Raw genomic sequence first — 18,520 nt, forward strand, 5'->3', positions numbered from 1 at the left:
AGGCAGGCAGACCGGGGTCACGGTGAGAGCTAGCTCCGCCCACCCCCACCGCATCACAGGTCGCATCGGCCCGGGCTCCCCTTTAAGAGGAAGGGAGCCAACGGCGCCCAGCTGTTCGGTGCGTGGCAAAGGCGAGCGGCAAAGGCGCTCGCCTTAGCAAGAGCGCCTTTGTGAAGGAGTCTTGAAAAGGAGCCCAGGCAGCCCAGCAGCAAACCTAATTTCTAAAAAAAAACCAAAACCTAACTTAAAAAAAACAAAACAAAACCCCAAGTATCTTTTCTCTTCTCATTCTTCTCTCTCTCTCTCTCTACTCTTTCAGCTAGCTGCACGCCAGGCACCACTCTCAACCACCGAGGGACCATATGAGTAAGGAGAAAGAAATGGAAGCTACAGGAACCCAGCGGAGCAACCCAGTATACTGCATCGAATGTCATATGTATGACTACCTCCCCTCCGGGAGGCGGGCGTACATATGCAGTCGATGTCAGGAACTGGATAGCCTGAAGAAGGAGGTCAGGAGACTGCAGGTTCGAGAACAGGAACAGGAGGGACTGTGCACCATAGAGGAACAGTGCTGGGCAACTGAAGACACCGCCAGAGAGGACCACATCACGGAACAAGTTAGAGAGCTCGAGAAGTTCATCGAGGAGGCTTGCAGGATGGTGGAGGCACAGGATCACCAGCTCATCAGGAGAGAACTAGCAGTCGGATGACATAATCCACCAGACACCATGGGAGTAGGACCTTGTGGAAAATCTGGACAGGCAGATGAGGAGGAGAACCAACAGAACCCAGAGGAAGGACTAGCTAACTGCGCCACTGACACAGACCTGAGACCAGAGAGACAGTTGAGGAAGGGGAGATCTGCTATCGTAGTAGGAGACTCAATCCTGAGAGGAGTGGACAGTCACATAGCTGGAGGGAGAGAGGACCGACTAGTGACATGTCTCCCTGGGGCAAGAACGAAGGACGTCATCGACAAAATTGAGAGGATCCTGGAAGGGGCCGAGACGGAGGAGACAGCTGTAGTAATCCATGTTGGAACCAACGACGTCAGCAGGAGGAACTACAACAGGACTGCACTAACTGATCAATTCAGGATCCTGGGGAGGAAACTGAAACTGAGGGCAAGGAAGATAGCCTTCTCAGAGATCCTGCCAGTACCTAGAGCGGACGCAAGGAGGCAGAGCGAACTACAAGCAATAAACGGTTGGCTCAGGAGATGGTGCAAGGAGGAGGGTTTCCTTTTTGTTCGGAACTGGACAACTTTCTCAGGAAAGATTAAGCTCTACAGGAGAGATGGACTGCACCTGAGCACGACTGGGATGAGGATGCTGGCACGCAACGTCCAGAGCGTCATAGATTTGGCTTTAAAATAAGGAAGAGGGGAAAGCCGACAGTCAATCTAACACATCAGACAAAAGTATCAAATAAGGATACTAAGCAAGGACATTGTAAAAGAGGGCTCCGGACTGAGTGGGAATTTTTGGAAAAAGGACCTAAGGAAGCAATACAAGGGCCCAGGGCCAAGGACATTGAGCAAGGACATTATAAAAAAGGGATCGGGGCTGAGTGGGAAATTTTGGGAAAAGGTCCTAAGGACGCAATGCAGAGGACCAAGGCCAAGGATATTGAACAAGGGCACTGTAAAAGAGGGCTCAGGACTGAGTTGGAATTTTTTGAAAAAGGACCTAAGGATGAATTGCAGGGGTCTAGGGCACAAATGAAATTGGTAAGCAGGACTAACAGAGAACAACGGGATCCAGAGGGACAACCAAAAATGGGGAAACAGGCTGAAGACGAAACAGATACACCACAGGAGGAGAATGACCGAGACGAGGCTTGGGGACTAACAACTCATGAGGGGGAAGCCAGGAGTGCCAAACTACGAGAAAAACCAGCAAGAAAGGCGAACAACCGGGACTTACATTGACTGTACACTAATGCTAGGAGCCTAAGGGCTAAAATGGGAGAGCTGGAAGTCTTAGCCAGCAAAAAGGGCTTAGACATAATTGGAGTCACAGAAACATGGTGGATTGATGACAATAAATGGGATGTGGCTTTACCAGGGTTCAAACTCTACAGGAGAGATAGGCCACACAAAAAGGGTGGAGGAATAGCGCTATATATAAAAGATTCCATACCTTCAACCAGGATGGAAACAACAGTAAGGGCGGATGACTTGAAATCACTATGGGTTAAGCTACCAGGAGGAACAGGAGCAGACATGAAATTGGGTCTGTACTATCGCCCACCTGGACAATCAGAAGAAATCGACCAAGACCTGGAGGCCGAACTGAGGCAGTTCCTGGAGGCCGAAATGAGGCAGTTATGCAAAAGCGGAAGTGTGGTGGTGATGGGGGACTTCAACTACCCGGGAATAGACTGGAGCATTGGGCACTCAAACTGTATGAGGGAGACCAAATCCATGGAGGTCACGAGGGACTGTTTCATGGAACAGCTGGTCACGGAACCAACACGGGGAGATGCCACTCTTGACCTAATCTTCAATGGACTAGGGGGACCCGCTAAGGAGGTGGCAGTACTAGCCCCACTAGGGAACAGCGATCACAACACGATTCAGTACAGGCTAGAAATTGGATCATCAAAGGTGAAAAGAACCACAACGACAGCACTCAACTTCAAAAAAGGGAATTATGATGCCATGAGGAAAATGGTGGGAAAGAAACTCAATGATACCGCAAGGAAGATGGAGTCCATAGAAAAAGCCTGGACCCTACTCAAGGGCACGGTGCACAAAGCACAGAACCTGTGCATCCCCAAGTTAGGAAAGGGTGCAAAAAATATAGAACAAAAAACCCAATATGGATAACAAATGCAGTGAAAAAGGCGATAAGTGATAAGAAGGCATCATTCAAAAAATGGAAAAAGGACCAGACAGAGGACAACCAAAAGGAGCATAAAAAACACCAAAGGGAGTGTCACCGAGTGGTTAGGAAAGCAAAAAGAGAATATGAAGAGAGACTTGCAGGGGAAGCAACAAACTTCAAATCATTCTTTAGGTACGTCAAGGGGAAGCAACCAGCAAGGGACGAAGTGAGACCCTTGGATGATGGAGACAGAAAGGGAGTGGTAAAAGAGGAAAAGGAGATAGCTGACAGGTTAAACTTAGTTCTTCACATCAGTTTTCACGAGGGAGGGCACAACCAATATTCCGGAACCCGAGAAGATCATAAAAGGAGATCAGGATGAAAATCTGGTACAACTAGAGGTGAGCAAAGTGGATGTCCTCAGGCAGATAGACAGGCTAAAGAGCGACAAATCGCCAGGTCCGGATGGCATTCACCCAAGGGTACTCAAGGAACTAAGGAACGAAATAGCTGAGCCACTTCGACAAATATGCAACCTATCCTTAAAAACTGGAGAGATTCCGGAGGACTGGAAAATAGCCAATGTCACGCCCATCTTCAAGAAAGGCTCAAGGGGAGACCCAGGAAACTACAGGCCTGTGAGCTTGACCTCGGTCCCGTGAAAGATGATGGAAGCGTTGACTAAAGACAGCATCTGGGAACACATCGAAAACAATGGGCAGTTAAAGTCGAGTCAGCATGGCTTCTGCAAGGGCAGGTCATGCCTCACAAATTTATTATACTTCTTTGAGGGGGTAAATAGCCAGGTGGATAAAGGGGAATCCATAGACATCATTTACCTTGACTTCCAAAAAGCCTTCGACAAGGTACCACACGAAAGACTGCTAAGGAAGCTATGGAACCATGGGGTGCAAGGGGTGGTCCACCGATTTATGAAAAACTGGCTGGCAGACAGGAAACAGAGGGTTGGAGTAAAGGGCCATTACTCAGATTGGCAATGGGTCACGAGCGGAGTTCCACAGGGGTTGGTGCTCGGACCGTTCCTGTTCAATATATTTATTTATTTATTTATTTATTTATTTTATTTATAATTTTGAATACATTACAATATCCAATAATTTAAAAGAAAAAAGAAGAATCACATAAAACAATACATAATCAAATCATACATACATAATTCCTTTCAAGCCCACATTAATGGGGAGTATATCTTGCTATTTCTAATAAAATAAAGTTCAGGAAATATAAAGGACAATAATTCTTGGTTCATACTAATGAACCTTGAATCATTCCTTAAACTGGAATACTATTTATATTAATTCTTCTCATATTCTCAGCTGGGTGAAACAAATCTCATCTATTTCTATTCTCTTGCAATTAAAAATTGTTGTAGTTGTATAGGATCCCAAAAAAAATATTCAATATCTTGTAAGTTAATCAAGCATTTACAGGGAAATTTCAGGTAAAAGGATGCATCCAGTGCCAACACTCTATCCTTCAATTTCAAAAATTCTTTCCTCCTCAACTGAGTGGTTCTGGATACATCCGGAAAAATCCTAACCAAATCCCCACAAAATTTTGTTAACCTGTTTTTAAAGTAAAGTTTCATTATCAACATCTTGTCCATCTCGCTCATGCATGTTATTACCAGGGTGGACCGGGTCTGAATCACATCCTGTGTATCTTCCAAAAATTCAGTCAAATTTACCTCTGGTGTGGTCAGATGGTCCACCTCCTGGACAGATTCAAGTTTTTTTGGAGGAATATAATAATAGTTATTTATTGGAAAATTCTCAGCATTGGTCATTCCCAGTATTTCTTTAAGAAACTTCCTTAATAAAATTTCAGGTGACAATAAATGAGTTACTGGAAAATTGACCAAGCGTAGATTTTTCACTCTATTCATGTTCTCCATAGATTCAATTTTAGAATGTATCACTGTAGAATCTTTAACAGCTGATACCGAGACAAGGAGGAATCTACATTTGGTTGTACCGCAGGTGGATTATCAGAAAATAATTATAAATGTCTGTCCATTGGACCTGATACCACTGGTGTGGAGCTTTTTGGTTTAATCTTTCTTTTTCCCATATTCTAACAGTCATATAAAGATTATAGGAAAAACTTTATATTACCAGCCAGCGGCAGCTTAGTTTTAAAGCATTAGAGACGGACCCGATGACGTCAGGGGGTCCGTCTCTGTAGATGCCTGCCAGCAAGTAAAAAAAAAACTTTAAACCGCTGCTGCAGGAGACCAGGGACCGGCACACAAACCCCTCGGTGGTATCCTCCAAGAAGGCAAGGCTCCCGGTTCAGCCGCGGCGGCGGCTTAGTTTTAAAGCATTGGAGATGGACCCAATGACGTCAGGGGGACCGTCTCTGTAGATGCCTGCCAACAAGTAAAGAAAAAACTTTAAACCGCTGCTGCAGGAGACCAGGGACCGGCACACAAACCCCTCGGTGGTATCCTCCAAGTAAGGCAAGGCTCTCTCTGAGTAATCTCGGAGAGAGCGAGACCAGAAGGCTTTGAGCATGTGCAAATGCTCAAAGCCCAGTCCAGACGGCATAGGGAAGAGGGAGGATCTCCCTCGCACCGCCCAGCCCAGCTCAGCCCAGCCCAACGAGGGAGGATCTTCGGGCACTGGCACGTCCTATGCATTGGGGCTGGTGCCGGTGTCCAATCGGGTAAGCGACCGATGTCTTTGCGGTGCTGGGGGGGATGTGGGATCACGGGGGAGGGGGGGGTGACACGAGCGGGGGGGAGGATGCCGGTTCGCAGGCCAGAAGAGGGAGTAAGCGGGAGTGGTGGGAGGAGGTTATAGAAGCATGCACGGTATACGCATGTGTGTGCTATATAAAATTTTTTTTACACAAATGGTTTGGACCTGCGCGCTATACGCGTATGTGTGTTAAACACGTATACGCGTTATATGCATGAAAATACGGTAGTGCTTAAGAGTGATTCTATAAAAGTTAGGTACATTTTATAGAACCAAGCTTAGCACCATCTAAATGGGCTTAGGCGTAAATTGTCATCCTAACTTATGGGGCACTTTATTTATGACAGGATTTTCTTGGACTAAATGAGTATACATAAGACCAAAACAGGCACCTACATTCAATGCAGTCCCTTGATCTGTCCCCTAACCATGCCTACTTTGTGGTAGATACCCTGGACTAGGTGTCTATATCAAAGTGATAGGTGCCTTCCAAGTTAGGGGCCTAACATCCAATTAAGTGCAATATATGTCAATTACATGGTGCTAATTGTAATTTATCAGTGCCCCGAGATGGCTGTGAATACCTGAACGCTGGAAGGATGCTCTCGGTTACTCATCCAAGTTGTACTATTTCATCTGATTTATCATAGCTAAATTGCAAATTTCTTCTGGGATGCCAAAGAGAAGGGGCAGAAGCCTCGTGGCACTCCAAACCCCCCCCTTCCCCCCCCCCGTTTGTGACGATTGAGCAGTTCTTGTGCCACCTTCAATGGGAGTCCATTATATCGGGGAGTTGTCCGCTAGACCCGATGGTGCAGAGTGATGCCATAATGGAAGTATCTGGGCTGGATGTCACACTGAGCCACTGAGCCTCCTCAGCCGCAGAGAGCCAGCTTACCACAGGAAAGGTGTGCATCTGAAGAGGCAGTGCTCTCTAACCATGAGGCTATACCATCTGGGAGTTTGGCAGTAGATTACTTAGAGGACTTTACAAGTCCTAGGATGGATCCTGTAGCTAGACCAACAACATGAAGAAAATATGGAAGGTGAGCTTCTCCAAACTAACACGAAAGAGCTGACTATGGTTAGTCTTTGGGACTTGGTTATTATGCTGGGAAACTCTCTAAATCCACAGATTAGACATAGAGAAGAAACTAAATGAGCAAAATCAAGAGCTAAAAGTATTTAAACAAGAACTGACTTCAGCTAAATTTAATGTAGAAAAAATAGAAAAAGAAGTTACCAGGGTAAAACAAGTCCAAGAAGCTGTGATAAAAGATAATATAAATTTAAGGAGAAAGTTGGAGATGATTTAAAATAATTTCCGCGCAAATAATTTGCAGTTGTTGAATTTTCCTAGGGTCTTCTCCATAACTCCTAGGGAAATGTTGAAGAAGTATTTTGTTGAAATTCTTAACATTCCTGAAGAGTCAATATTGCCTTTTACCCAGGTATATTACTTGCCTAGTAAATTGCCAGACCAAAAAGTAACAGACCAAGTTCAACAAGATAGGCAATTAGATATTACTGCAATTCTGGAAACCTCAATTAAGGAACAGGTTAAACTCGCAACTCTTTTGGTAACTGTGGCACTTAAAGAATAATTTCATCATCCAATTTTTGCCAGACAAAAATTGGATGATGAAATTATTCTTTAAAAATAGATATAAAGAGTTTCTCAGTTTGAAAATACAGATATTTCCAGAAATATCTAGAGACTCCGAAATGAAGACGCCAATTCCTATTGTTAAAACCTGGAGTAACTTTGATCAAGGGTGTATTCTTTCTCAGATTTCCTTGTTAGTGTATAGTTAAATATTGTTCAAATAAATATGTATTCTTTGATCCGTTCCACCTAACTAATTTTCTAACCTTGAAGCATCTTGAAAAAGAAGGAACAATGACTTAGAATGAATAATTTGACTCCAGTTCAGCTATCAGATACTTATTTTTCCTTCAATTTGATTTATATAATTACTTGTATTAATCACTCATTGAAAGTTTGGATCCTGGTTTGTGGACTGGAGATTGTTTAAGTATGTGTAATTGCTTAAATTTTTCTTTTGTAATTGGAATTTGTTCAGTTTATGCAATCTTTTCTGTACAAAATATTTAAATACTTGTTAAAATTATATAAATGATAAATAATTAAAAAAATTAAGTCTATTAAACAATTAAGTTAGGCACCTATATCAGCCTGATGCATCAACGTAGGCATCTAACTGTAGGCAGACTTCATAGAATCAGGGCCTAGATGCATGAATGAACAGTGCACTTTCCCAATTTATTGGATATTTTACTTTGTATTAGCAAGATTGGAAGTTCTAAGATACTCCCAAAATGTGATGTAGATGCTCTTGTTTCTATCCACTTAAATGATTTATATCACTTCTTTCACTGCATCAGCAGTTCAAGAGCTGAAATGGTAACATTAGGATTCTCTACCCTCTCTGATTTCTTATGTGGTGAGAGAGGCATCTTGCAACACACTTTGTTCTGTCCCTTTTTTGAAGATGACACTCATACAGTGTAGATTCCTGCTGAGGATAATTCAAGATCACTGAGAATAGAATGAAATATGATTTTGGCTGGAGTCAAGTAAAAGAAATAAGTTTCAATTCATTTTAGCATTCATGTTCGGAGATCTTTGGTTTGGGTGTTTGTTTTACATAATCTGATACTGAATGTCATTACAGTTTGGATCCAATAAACTACTACGACTTCCTGGCCTTTATTTCTGCAGTGGAGGAGATTAACAACAGCTCAGAGCTCTTACCCAACCTCACGCTGGGGTTTCACCTTTACTGTCCTTATAGTAATCCACTCTTAGTATTTAGGGCTGCCATGAATATATTTTCAGAAATGGACACACCAATCGTTAATTACAACTGCAAAACATCTGCCACACTTGCTGCTATCGCTGAAGGTCTTCTTGCTCAGGAATCAAGTCAAATATCCAATATGCTCTCAATATACCACTACCCACAAGTAAGGAAACTTCTCCATTTTACTTTAATTTTCTATTTAAAAATCCATTTCTACAGACCATCATTTTTCTTAAAAATGAATCCAAATTGCTATTCACAAACACATTCATGTTATAAACTGCCAAAACAAAAGGATGACAATTGAAATATACACTTTCAGTAGCACATCTGCTTGGAAAACAATTTTTGAAAATAATGTACCAGAACAGAAGAGGGATGAATATTGCTGACATTTCCATTACTTTTTTTCTGTTCATTTTAGTAATACCCCTCCTTCTCTCTCACCCTCCTCCAGCCCACACAATCTAAAAGCCCCTCCATGAGAAGGTCATCCTCACCACCATCTCTCCAGTACTCTATGTAGACCTCCTCGGGGCTACCTTTGCTCTCTGGTGGTCTAGTGGGGTTTTGGGAGCAGCAACAAAGCCCCCTTGTAGCTAGCTTAAGAAAATGGCTGTTGCTCCTATCTCTAATATTCCATTGGACCACCAGGAATCAAAGGTAAGTCTGAGGGGCCTATCTAGACCACAGAGAGGGTTGAGATTGTGGGAGCAATTTTCCAAGGGGAGGCTGAGGGAAGTTCAGGCTGAGGAAAGAGGGAGGGGAGATTTTTCAGGGACTCAGGAGGAGGAGCATGGGGAGATAAAAGAAAAAAAAAATGTTATGTGGGTTCTGTAGACATTCAGGTAAGGCCTGTCTTATATGAGCCCTGGTTAAAAATCATCCTGGACCCACATAAGTTCCAGGAGGGATGACAGAAGATTTTAGCCCTGAATATTTAGTGCTGGAACCTGCAAACTGTTCACATTTAATATCCTTGGCTAAATTAGTCAGTGATGGTCAAAGTTAAGAAAGAAAAAACCCTGAAACCTCTGGCTGAATATCAGATGGAGTCTTTTTAGTGTACGTAAGAATTGTGTGTGTGCTTTTGCCTGCCTGTATAGCATGATGTTGAAAGTTTTCTGTGGTCCCACTCTCGATGCTTCAGCCATTAGCACAGAACAGAAATATTTATTAATCAATTCAGCCTTTTCTTTATCAGCTTCTACATGTTTCTCCCCTTCACCTTTGAGTCTCACAATGCCACTTTTGCACTTCTTCCTATCACTAATATATCTAAAAAATGCCTTGTCTCCCCGTTTACCATGTCAGCTATTTTTTCTTTGCTTTCCTGACTACATGACCAGCCTCTCTTAATTTTTTCAGATATTTTTGCCTGTCTTCCTCTTTCTGTGATCTTTTGTAGTTTATAAAAGCTACCCTCTTATTCCTTAACCTTCTCAGCTACTACTTTTGAGAACTAAAGCGGCCTTCTATGGCCACATTTGGCTCCTTCCGATTTCTAATCCCCAAATGCATTACTCTGCACTTCTTTGCACTGAATTTTAGTTGCCAGATATTAGACCATTCCTCTAACTTTTGCAGATCCTTTTTCATGTTTTCCACTCCCTCCTCAGTGTCTGCTCTTTTACAAATCTTGGTATCATCTACAAAAATGCAAACTTTTCCTTCTAACCCTTCAGCAATGTCGCCTAGAAACATTGGCCCTAGCATTGATCCCTGATCCCTGAGGGACTCCACTACTCACCTTTCCCTCCTCCAAGTGAATTCCATTAAGCACTACCCTCTGGCATCTGTCCGTCAACCAATTTCTAATCTAGTTCACCATATGAGAAGTGTTCCATCCCCTTTATCATCTTGGTCACTCTTCTAGGAACCTTTTCTAAGTCCACTTTGTGGCTCATTTTTTTAAAAAAAAGATATACACTGTACATCCAAAAGACGATTCCTCCATCTGATTTTTTGAACATTTTTCTAAAACCATCCAAAGTCAAATTTAGACATCCTATAAAAAATGCCCTTTCACATTTTTTTTGATATATGGTGACTAAAATTGAACACAATACTCAAGGTGAGGTCACACTATGAAGTGATTTAGAGGCATTATAACTTTCATAGTCTTGTCATCCTTTTTCTAATAATTCCTAGCATCTTGTTTGCAGATTGGGTGAAAGGTTTCAGCTAGAGAATGACACGGTGGTTGTTACCCGTAGCTAGCCGCAGGTAACCCGCTGAAACATGGAGAGAAAAAATAGTGGTTGCTGGGGGGATGGGGACAAGGCATTCACTGCCGTGTGGAGTGGTGAATGGTCTTGTCTCCACAGTGAAGTAAGGGAATGCACGCGGTCATGGATTGTGCGGTCCAGCAGCCTCCTCCCACTCAATTACCGCATCCTGCCATCTCCCTCCCTCCCTTCCCCTCACCTTATCTGATGAATTTAATTTTTCATGTCCCAGCAGCATGCTTTCAACAAGTTGCGCGTATGGCTGCTTGAGTTGAATCTTTTCCTCTGATGCAACCGGAAGCAGGAAATTGAATCAGAGAAGATTTAACTCAAGCAGCCGCATGCGCAACTTGTTGAAAGTGTGCTGCTGGAACAAGAAAAATTAAATTCACCAGATAATGTAATGTAATGTAATAAGGTGAGGGGAAAGGAGGAAGGGAGATGGCAGGATGCGGTGATTGGGCAGAAGGGGGCTCCTGGACCATGTGATCCATAACTGCACATGTTCCCTCACAATAGGAAGAATAGAGTAAAAGGGAAATATATGTTGGGCCAAGGGGATAAAGAGGGAGACAAATATTGAACCCACTACAGAAAAGAGAAAGAGGAGAAGGACTGGCAAGTGAGCCAGATGCTAGAAGTGGGGGGAGAAAGAGGGAACGAAGTCAGATGACATTGGAGAGGAGAGAGGCACATTGGTGTGGAAGAGGAAGAGAGGTGAAATCTGGACACAGGAAAGAAACAGAAACAGAGGGGAAATTATGTACATGGGGGCATAGGGACAGAGACATAAAGGGTAGATACATGAGGATGGTATATGGACATGGGGGTAATACCTAACACAGGAAGGAGTATACAGAGGGGAGATATTCAAAATGGTAAAAATAGGAACACAGAAGGGAGATGGTTTGTGTGGATGGGATCAGATGGTTTGTGGGGACGGGGCAGGGATGGGGACTGAGCTCACTTGGATGGGATGGAGACTGAGCTTGCAGAGATGGGGCAGAGATGGGAACAAATTTTTTCCATGTGTCATTCTCTACTTTCAGCAAATTGTCTATGATGACATATAGATATTTTTCTTTGGTGCTGATCCACTAAGGTAGCCCTTAATATCAGGTATCTATGATTTGGGTTATTATTTCCAATATGCATCACTTTTCATTTGTCCACATTAAATTTCATCTGCCATTTGGACATCCAGTCTTCCAATTTCCTGAACAGTTTAGTACAATAAAATACAATGTCTTAAATCCTGCAATTCTCTTCAAGGAATCTATGTGGCTTACAACAAAAATTAGATCAAGTTTTTAAGATACATTTATTGGTCAGATCTTGTGATTGTTAAAGGAAGGAGGTGACAGGATAGGAGGTTGGCTGTAGAGAGAAGATAAATATCTTTAGCTTCTTCTGAAAGGCAAGGCATGGTGGTTGTCTTCGGTATACTGGCAGTTTGTTCCAGATAAGAGGTCCTTGGTATTCAAAGGTATCCTCAAACATTTTTTATTGAACTTGCTGTGGTGATGGGAAGGATAATTTAAAATGTTGTGGTACTCATGAATTGAAGGAGGGTGGGACTTTGATATCTGAAGCAGCAAAACTAGACTACCAACTTTCCAATTTACTGAGAACATCTCCAGACTATAAATCATTTAGAAAAGAAATAAAAACCATCCTATTCAAGACATCCTTGAAGACAAACTAACCATAAAACTCATCCCAATTCTCTGTAGCATCTTGCTCTACTCTTCAATTCCTCTGGAAATGGTCAGATAACTTATTTTGTAATCCGTCTTGAACCACAAGATATTGGCAGAATAGAAATCATTAATGTAATGTAAGTTAGTCCATTTGAGTTTTCTCTATAGATCACTTTGTGAAGCATGCAAGTTATCTTGAATTGGATTCTCTTTTTCATTGGCAGCCAGTATAGTTTTACTAATAGCGGACTTGCCCTTTCATACTGATTCATTCTAAAAATGTGTCTTGCAACAGTGTTTTATAGTAGGTATAGTCTCTTGAGTTCTGTTTTCTGTAAGTCAACAATATGAGTTACAATAGTTGAGATATGGGATTGTGCTGCTGTCCTGAAACTGAAAATGATATATGTGCTGAAGATTAAGTTTGAGTCTTGTGTAACTCATAGGAATATAAGGCCATAAGAATTACCATATTGGGACAAACCAAAGGTCCATGAAGCCCAGTATCCTGTTTCTAACAATGGCCAACCCAGGTCCCAAGCACCCAGCCAGATTCCAAGTAGCAAAACAGATTCTATGCTGCTTTTCCTAGGAATAAGCAGTGGATTTCCCCAAGCCATCTCAATAATGATCTATGGACTTCTCTTTTAGGAAATTATCCAAACTTTTTTAAACCCTGCTATGTTAACTGATTTCACTACATTCTCTGGCAAAGAATTCCAGAATCTAATTACACATTGTGTGAAGAAACATTTTCTTCTGTTTGTTTTAAATCTACTACTTAAATGTTGTAGACATGGTATTCTTTTCCAAAGTTGCATCTCTCTGGTTTGGGTGTCTTGTACAAAAGGTCCAGCACTATGTGGGCTCTGTCTCCTCAGATGGCCTGAAAGCTCATCTAGGGGCTAAATTGTGTAATTTGTTTGATCAATTTCTGTATAGTGGTTTATTGGTGTCTGTGTTGCATGGAGCACTGTGCTTATTATATTTTGGTAAGGAGTATGAGGATCTGCAGCTTTGATGGAGTATATCTGTGGAGGCACTGAATTTTTATTGTTTAATTAAACATATCAAAAATAGAAAAAACTGAGAGATCATATAATAAAGTGGATTTCCTTTGATATAAACAACAGCCTAAAGAAATCCTTGCAATACTTCAAAAAATAATATTAATAAATGTAATAAAGTGCTCAGTCAAATCAGCATGTCTACACCGGCAACAGTGTATTAAGATGGTATAACCAACATCCTAACACCCACCTGCCTCCTATAAATTGTAACTTTAGTATATATGAATGAATAAAAGTATGTAATTGAACTTATCTTTTTCATGAGGTGATGATGTATCAGGCGAGTTAATGATGTATGATCATAGAACAATTCAAAATCAGCTCCGTTGTTTCCAGAAGATTCCCCTATAAATCAAAATGTCTGTGTAATGTGCTCAAGAAAAATAATAAATATAAGAACTCCTATAGAACAAAAAGATGAGTTCCAATAGAAAATTTTACAAAAAGAGTCAACAAAATATAAGTGATCCTTCCATAACATGTACTTCCTCTACAATGATCATGTTTCACATTGTTGCTTCATCAGGAGGAATACTTGTACTCTGTAAGGAAATGAGCAATCCAAATCAGCAAAATTGTTGTTATCCTTAACTTTAAATGCTTTCAATACTTGGAAAACATGTTCAATGAAAATACTAACTTTAGGACTCCAATAGGAATGGAAAAGGAAAACACGGGTAAAGGTTTGCTTCTGCCTACATGGCTGTATCACTCACAACTTCAAAAAAACAGACATCATATATAACATCATTGATGACAAATTTCTCACATCTGCATTATTAACTGCTCAAGAATCTTGTTGCTCTAATTCACTTCTGAACTTAAAAAGAAGATAGTTCAAAGTCATTTGTCTATAATGTGTTATAGCTGCTTTGTTAACTTAATTAATAAATTAGTTACTTTAATTCACTTCAAGACATTCATAAGGATGATCGGATATATTTGATCAATGAAGTGTTATCCATTCTATCTCCTTGTTAAGACCTAAGGGAGCAACCATTTGCCATGAGTAAATGAAACATTGTTCATAATAAGTATCATAAGTATCACATATTGGAAAAAGGCTAGCACAGGAATATATCTAGGTAGCAATTCTTTATGGATATTCTCTTTAGCCAGTTTAAGATCTCTTGTGCATTGACTGTGGTGAATTATGACCAGCATCTGTCAGCTAGAATCCCTTCATTCTTGTTTCTGGCAGGGTATAGACCTATGCTATCTTCTGGATCATGTGTGAATGATTTCCTCATGGCTCTGATTTGTTCTTGAAAGTAATGTGCCAGATTGTCTGCATCAGAATGTTGTGAGACTGTACCTTCTATTATATCTTTAGTGGATACCAATGAGTTGTAGATGCTAAAGAGGCATTTGGAGGAATTTTTCGATTGGGCAATCAAGTTATCATAGTATGATTTATTTGCTTATGTTACAGCTAGTTTGTATTGTTTTATTTTTCACACTCCTCATGTGTTTTAACAACTTTGAACAGTTTAATCACCTCACTTGTCGTTCTAAATTCCAAGACACATAAATATGTTAAATAGCACCTGTCCCAATACAGATCTCTATGACACTCCATTATTCACTTTTATCCACTGAGAAAATGGCCATTTAACCCTAACTCTGATTTCTCTCCAATGACCAATTCTTAATCCACAACAGAACATTGTCTCCTATCCTATGACTCTTTAATTTTCTCTTATGAGGAACTTTGTTAAAAGCATTCTGAAAATCTGGATACCAGTTTCAAGTTTCAAGTTTTATTATTTTTAATATACCGACCATCAGCATGTATCTGGCCAGTTTACAATGCTAAAATGCTAAAATAAGAGGTAAAATAATAATTAAATAAGGGGGAAGAGTGAACATTAAAAAAACATTTAACAAATACTAACATGAACTTGAGGGTAATAAGGGGAAGGAAGGGTCAATAATTACATTATTAAAACAAAATTTAAAAAGAAAAGGGAGGAGGGAGGATATAACATCAACTACATCAACTGGCTCACATTTACCTAAATGTTTATTCACAGCTTCAAAGTGGTGAAACAAGACCTCCCTTGGCCGAACCCATACTGACTCTATCCCATTTATCCATTTTTCTCTATGGGTTCTGTCATTTTATTATTTATAATAGTTTCCACTATTTTGCATATCAATGAAGTCGGGCTCACTGGTCTGTAGCATCCCGGATCACCCCTAAAACCCCTTTTAAAAATTAGCATAACATTAGTCTCAGTCCAATTTTCAGGCACTACAGATGATTTTAGCTATAGGTTATAGATCATTAATAGCAAATCAGTCTAGGGAGAATGGTGAGGCTGGGCATAATTTCAGAGAAGATGGGGAGGTCTGGATAGGTGCCTATGGAAGTGATTTGTTCTGGGAAATAGTCATATTTTCTCAGGTTGAAGATTAGTCTGACAGGAGTGTTTTGGATGAGTTGCAGTTTGCGAATCAGAGTGGTATTGATTCCCATGTAGATGGAGTTGCAGTAGTCTAGTTGTGGAAGTATCAGCTGTACAACTAAGACAAAGTGGTGTTGGTGAAAGTATGGTCTGATTAGTCGTAGTTGTCTCAAGATATAGACTGGAGATTTGTGGTTCCATGGTAAGTGTGGAGTCCAGGATGCAACCTAGGATTTTGGAGGATTCTTCTACAGGGAAGGTCTTGCCCAATTGAGGAGTAATGCTTGTTGGTGCCATCTGTTGGGGTGTGTGGAAGTATAGAACTTTGGTTTTAGTTCTGTTTAATTTTAGTTTGTTGGTAGTTGCCCAGATTTGGATTCTTTCAAAGCTATGTGAGAATTTGTTAGTGATGTCCGAGTGATTGTTGGTTATGGGAATAAGAAGAAAGATGTCATCTGCATAGGATAATATGTTCTCATCTTCAAACTTGATGTTACCGAGAGAGCTCATGAAGAGATTAAATAGGATGAGGGAGAGTTGGGAGCCCTGTGGCATGCCAAAGGAGGCTTTCCAGGGGTTGTAGATCTCTCCATTCAGTTTGACAATATATTCCCTGTTTTTCAGGAAATCTGAGAATCTGAGAATCCCTAGTCCTAGGATTTCTAGACTACTGTAATATCCTCTATCTCCCATGCCCTGCAGTCATGATAAAACAACTACAAACAGTACAAAACATAGCCTTGAGACTGATCTATTCACTAAAGAAATACAACCATATCACCGCTGCCTACCTTGACTCACACTGGCTCCCAATACAAGCAAGAATACTATTCAAATTTTACTGTCTACTATTTAAAGCCATAAATGGAGACAGCCCAGCTTATATAAACAACTGCCTTATCTGAACTACCACAACCAGGCAAAGGAGAACCCAGACACCATTCATGCACCCCCTGCATAGCTCTTTGTCAGATCTCAGTGATTAGGTGTACCAGGGGGAATTATGATTTTGTTTTGTTTTGTGGGGATGGAGGGAGGTGAGAGTATTTAAAATGTTGGTGATGGTTTGGGTCCAGCTTGTTAGCATAGTTTATGTAGTGGACACCAATTTTAATTTGCACTGCCCCCTTTAAGTTGGCACCCAGAAGCATTTGACTGCCTATTTGTGTCTCAGTGCTCCAGGAACAGAAAAAAAATATTAAAATTTGAGACATTGATCATGATTTTCAAGTTGCATTACTGAATCACACCATCAACTAAGGTACAGTAGTTAACCCCCACAATCCCTTGAAGATAATTCTGAATTAATTATATTCCTCAATAGATCAGTTATGATTCTCAAAATCCTTTTATGAGTGATGCTATCTTTCCATATCTATACCGGACTAAGCCCAGCATTCTTAAGGCCAGTACTGGGATTGTGAAGTTACTGAAGCATTTCAACTGGACCTGGGTTGGTATCTTCGCACCTGATGATGACAGCAGCCTGGGGTTTGTCCAGCTCCTGAAAGAAGGGATTGAGCTGAATGGAGCCTGCATTAAATTCATAGAAATATTCAGTCAAATCAATGTTTCGCAAAAAAAAAAAATTAACAAAATAAACGAAACTCTTCATAAATCATCAACTAATGTGATCATTGGCCATTTTAATTCAGTGGATGCATGGATTTTTTTTGGAAGGCTACAATTTATGTTTATGCCAGGCAAGGTATGGATTGTCACGTCTAGCATTGATCTTCCTTTAACCTACCCAGTGGGATTTAGTTTCAAGAATAACACCTTGTTATTCACAGCAGTAAAGGAAAATATTCCAAGCTTTTTACAATTTATACGTGAGGTAAATCCTATTATGTTTCCTAATGATACTTCAATTAAGGAATGGTGGAATGCACTGTGTGACAACAAGTGCCCTGAAAACATAAAAAAATCCTGTAATGGAGATGAAGATGTTTACTTTATGTCCCACTGTGAGAATACTCACTTTGCCAACAGTAATACCATATACAATGCTGTGTATGTCCTGGCACATGCACTGAAAGACATGCTTTTCTCTGGCTCTGGAAATACCACCATGTGGGATGGAGACCGACAGAGATTATCAGATTATTTGCCATGGAAGGTAACATCATTTCATAAAGGAATGCTATATTCAGAAAACTGTGTTAGTGATAGTTGGCACAATATGAAAGGGAATCTTTTGGGGGAAATTCTGTAACTGGGTACCTCCATTTAGGAACCAAAGGCCATATTTTAGGAGGCCAGATACATTCTGTTATAAAATATTAGTGCAACCCAGTATTGGTGCAACTAACATGTAGAAGCCCACATCTAGTGTCAGTTATGGTACATAAATGCAGCTGTGACAGGAGTAACTTACAATATTCTATAAGATAAGTATGTAAATGAAAGCCCTACCTATATTTATCCATGCTCCATCTCTTGTGTGCTCTCTTGCAAATACCCATTATGCAAGTTAAGTTACCATTTGCAGAATAGAGCTAAGGCACAACATTGGCCTTTAAACATATTATGTGAGCACACATACTACAAAGTAACCCATTCCAAAAAATGATCCTGCAATCTCTCCAAAATCAATGTTCAAACAGCTCTCAACTTTAGAGAATAGGCTGGTCAAGTAGTAAGGAAAGTAAGGATGCAAATAGAAGGAACAAATAGTCAACACAATAAAATTGGGGGAGGGAGATAATTTTTAGAGAAATTAGTGATAGAAAGAAGTG

General features: G+C 40.6%; 1 protein-coding gene across 1 annotated transcript in view; it reads left to right on the forward strand.

Annotated features, from left to right (window-relative positions):
• The first annotated feature begins 1,780 nt into the window (after positions 1 to 1,780).
• Positions 1,781 to 18,520, forward strand: part of LOC117346178 (vomeronasal type-2 receptor 26-like) — a 34,092-nt gene continuing 17,352 nt past the window's right edge. Inside the window, exons 1-2 of the mRNA XM_033915579.1 lie at positions 1,781 to 1,909; positions 17,107 to 17,901. Coding sequence (XP_033771470.1) covers positions 1,781 to 1,909; positions 17,107 to 17,901 — 924 coding nt within the window. The remainder of the gene's footprint in view (positions 1,910 to 17,106; positions 17,902 to 18,520) is intronic.

This window comes from Geotrypetes seraphini, chromosome 12 (genome assembly GCF_902459505.1).
Source record: "Geotrypetes seraphini chromosome 12, aGeoSer1.1, whole genome shotgun sequence".
Classification (NCBI taxonomy): domain Eukaryota; kingdom Metazoa; phylum Chordata; class Amphibia; order Gymnophiona; family Dermophiidae; genus Geotrypetes; species Geotrypetes seraphini.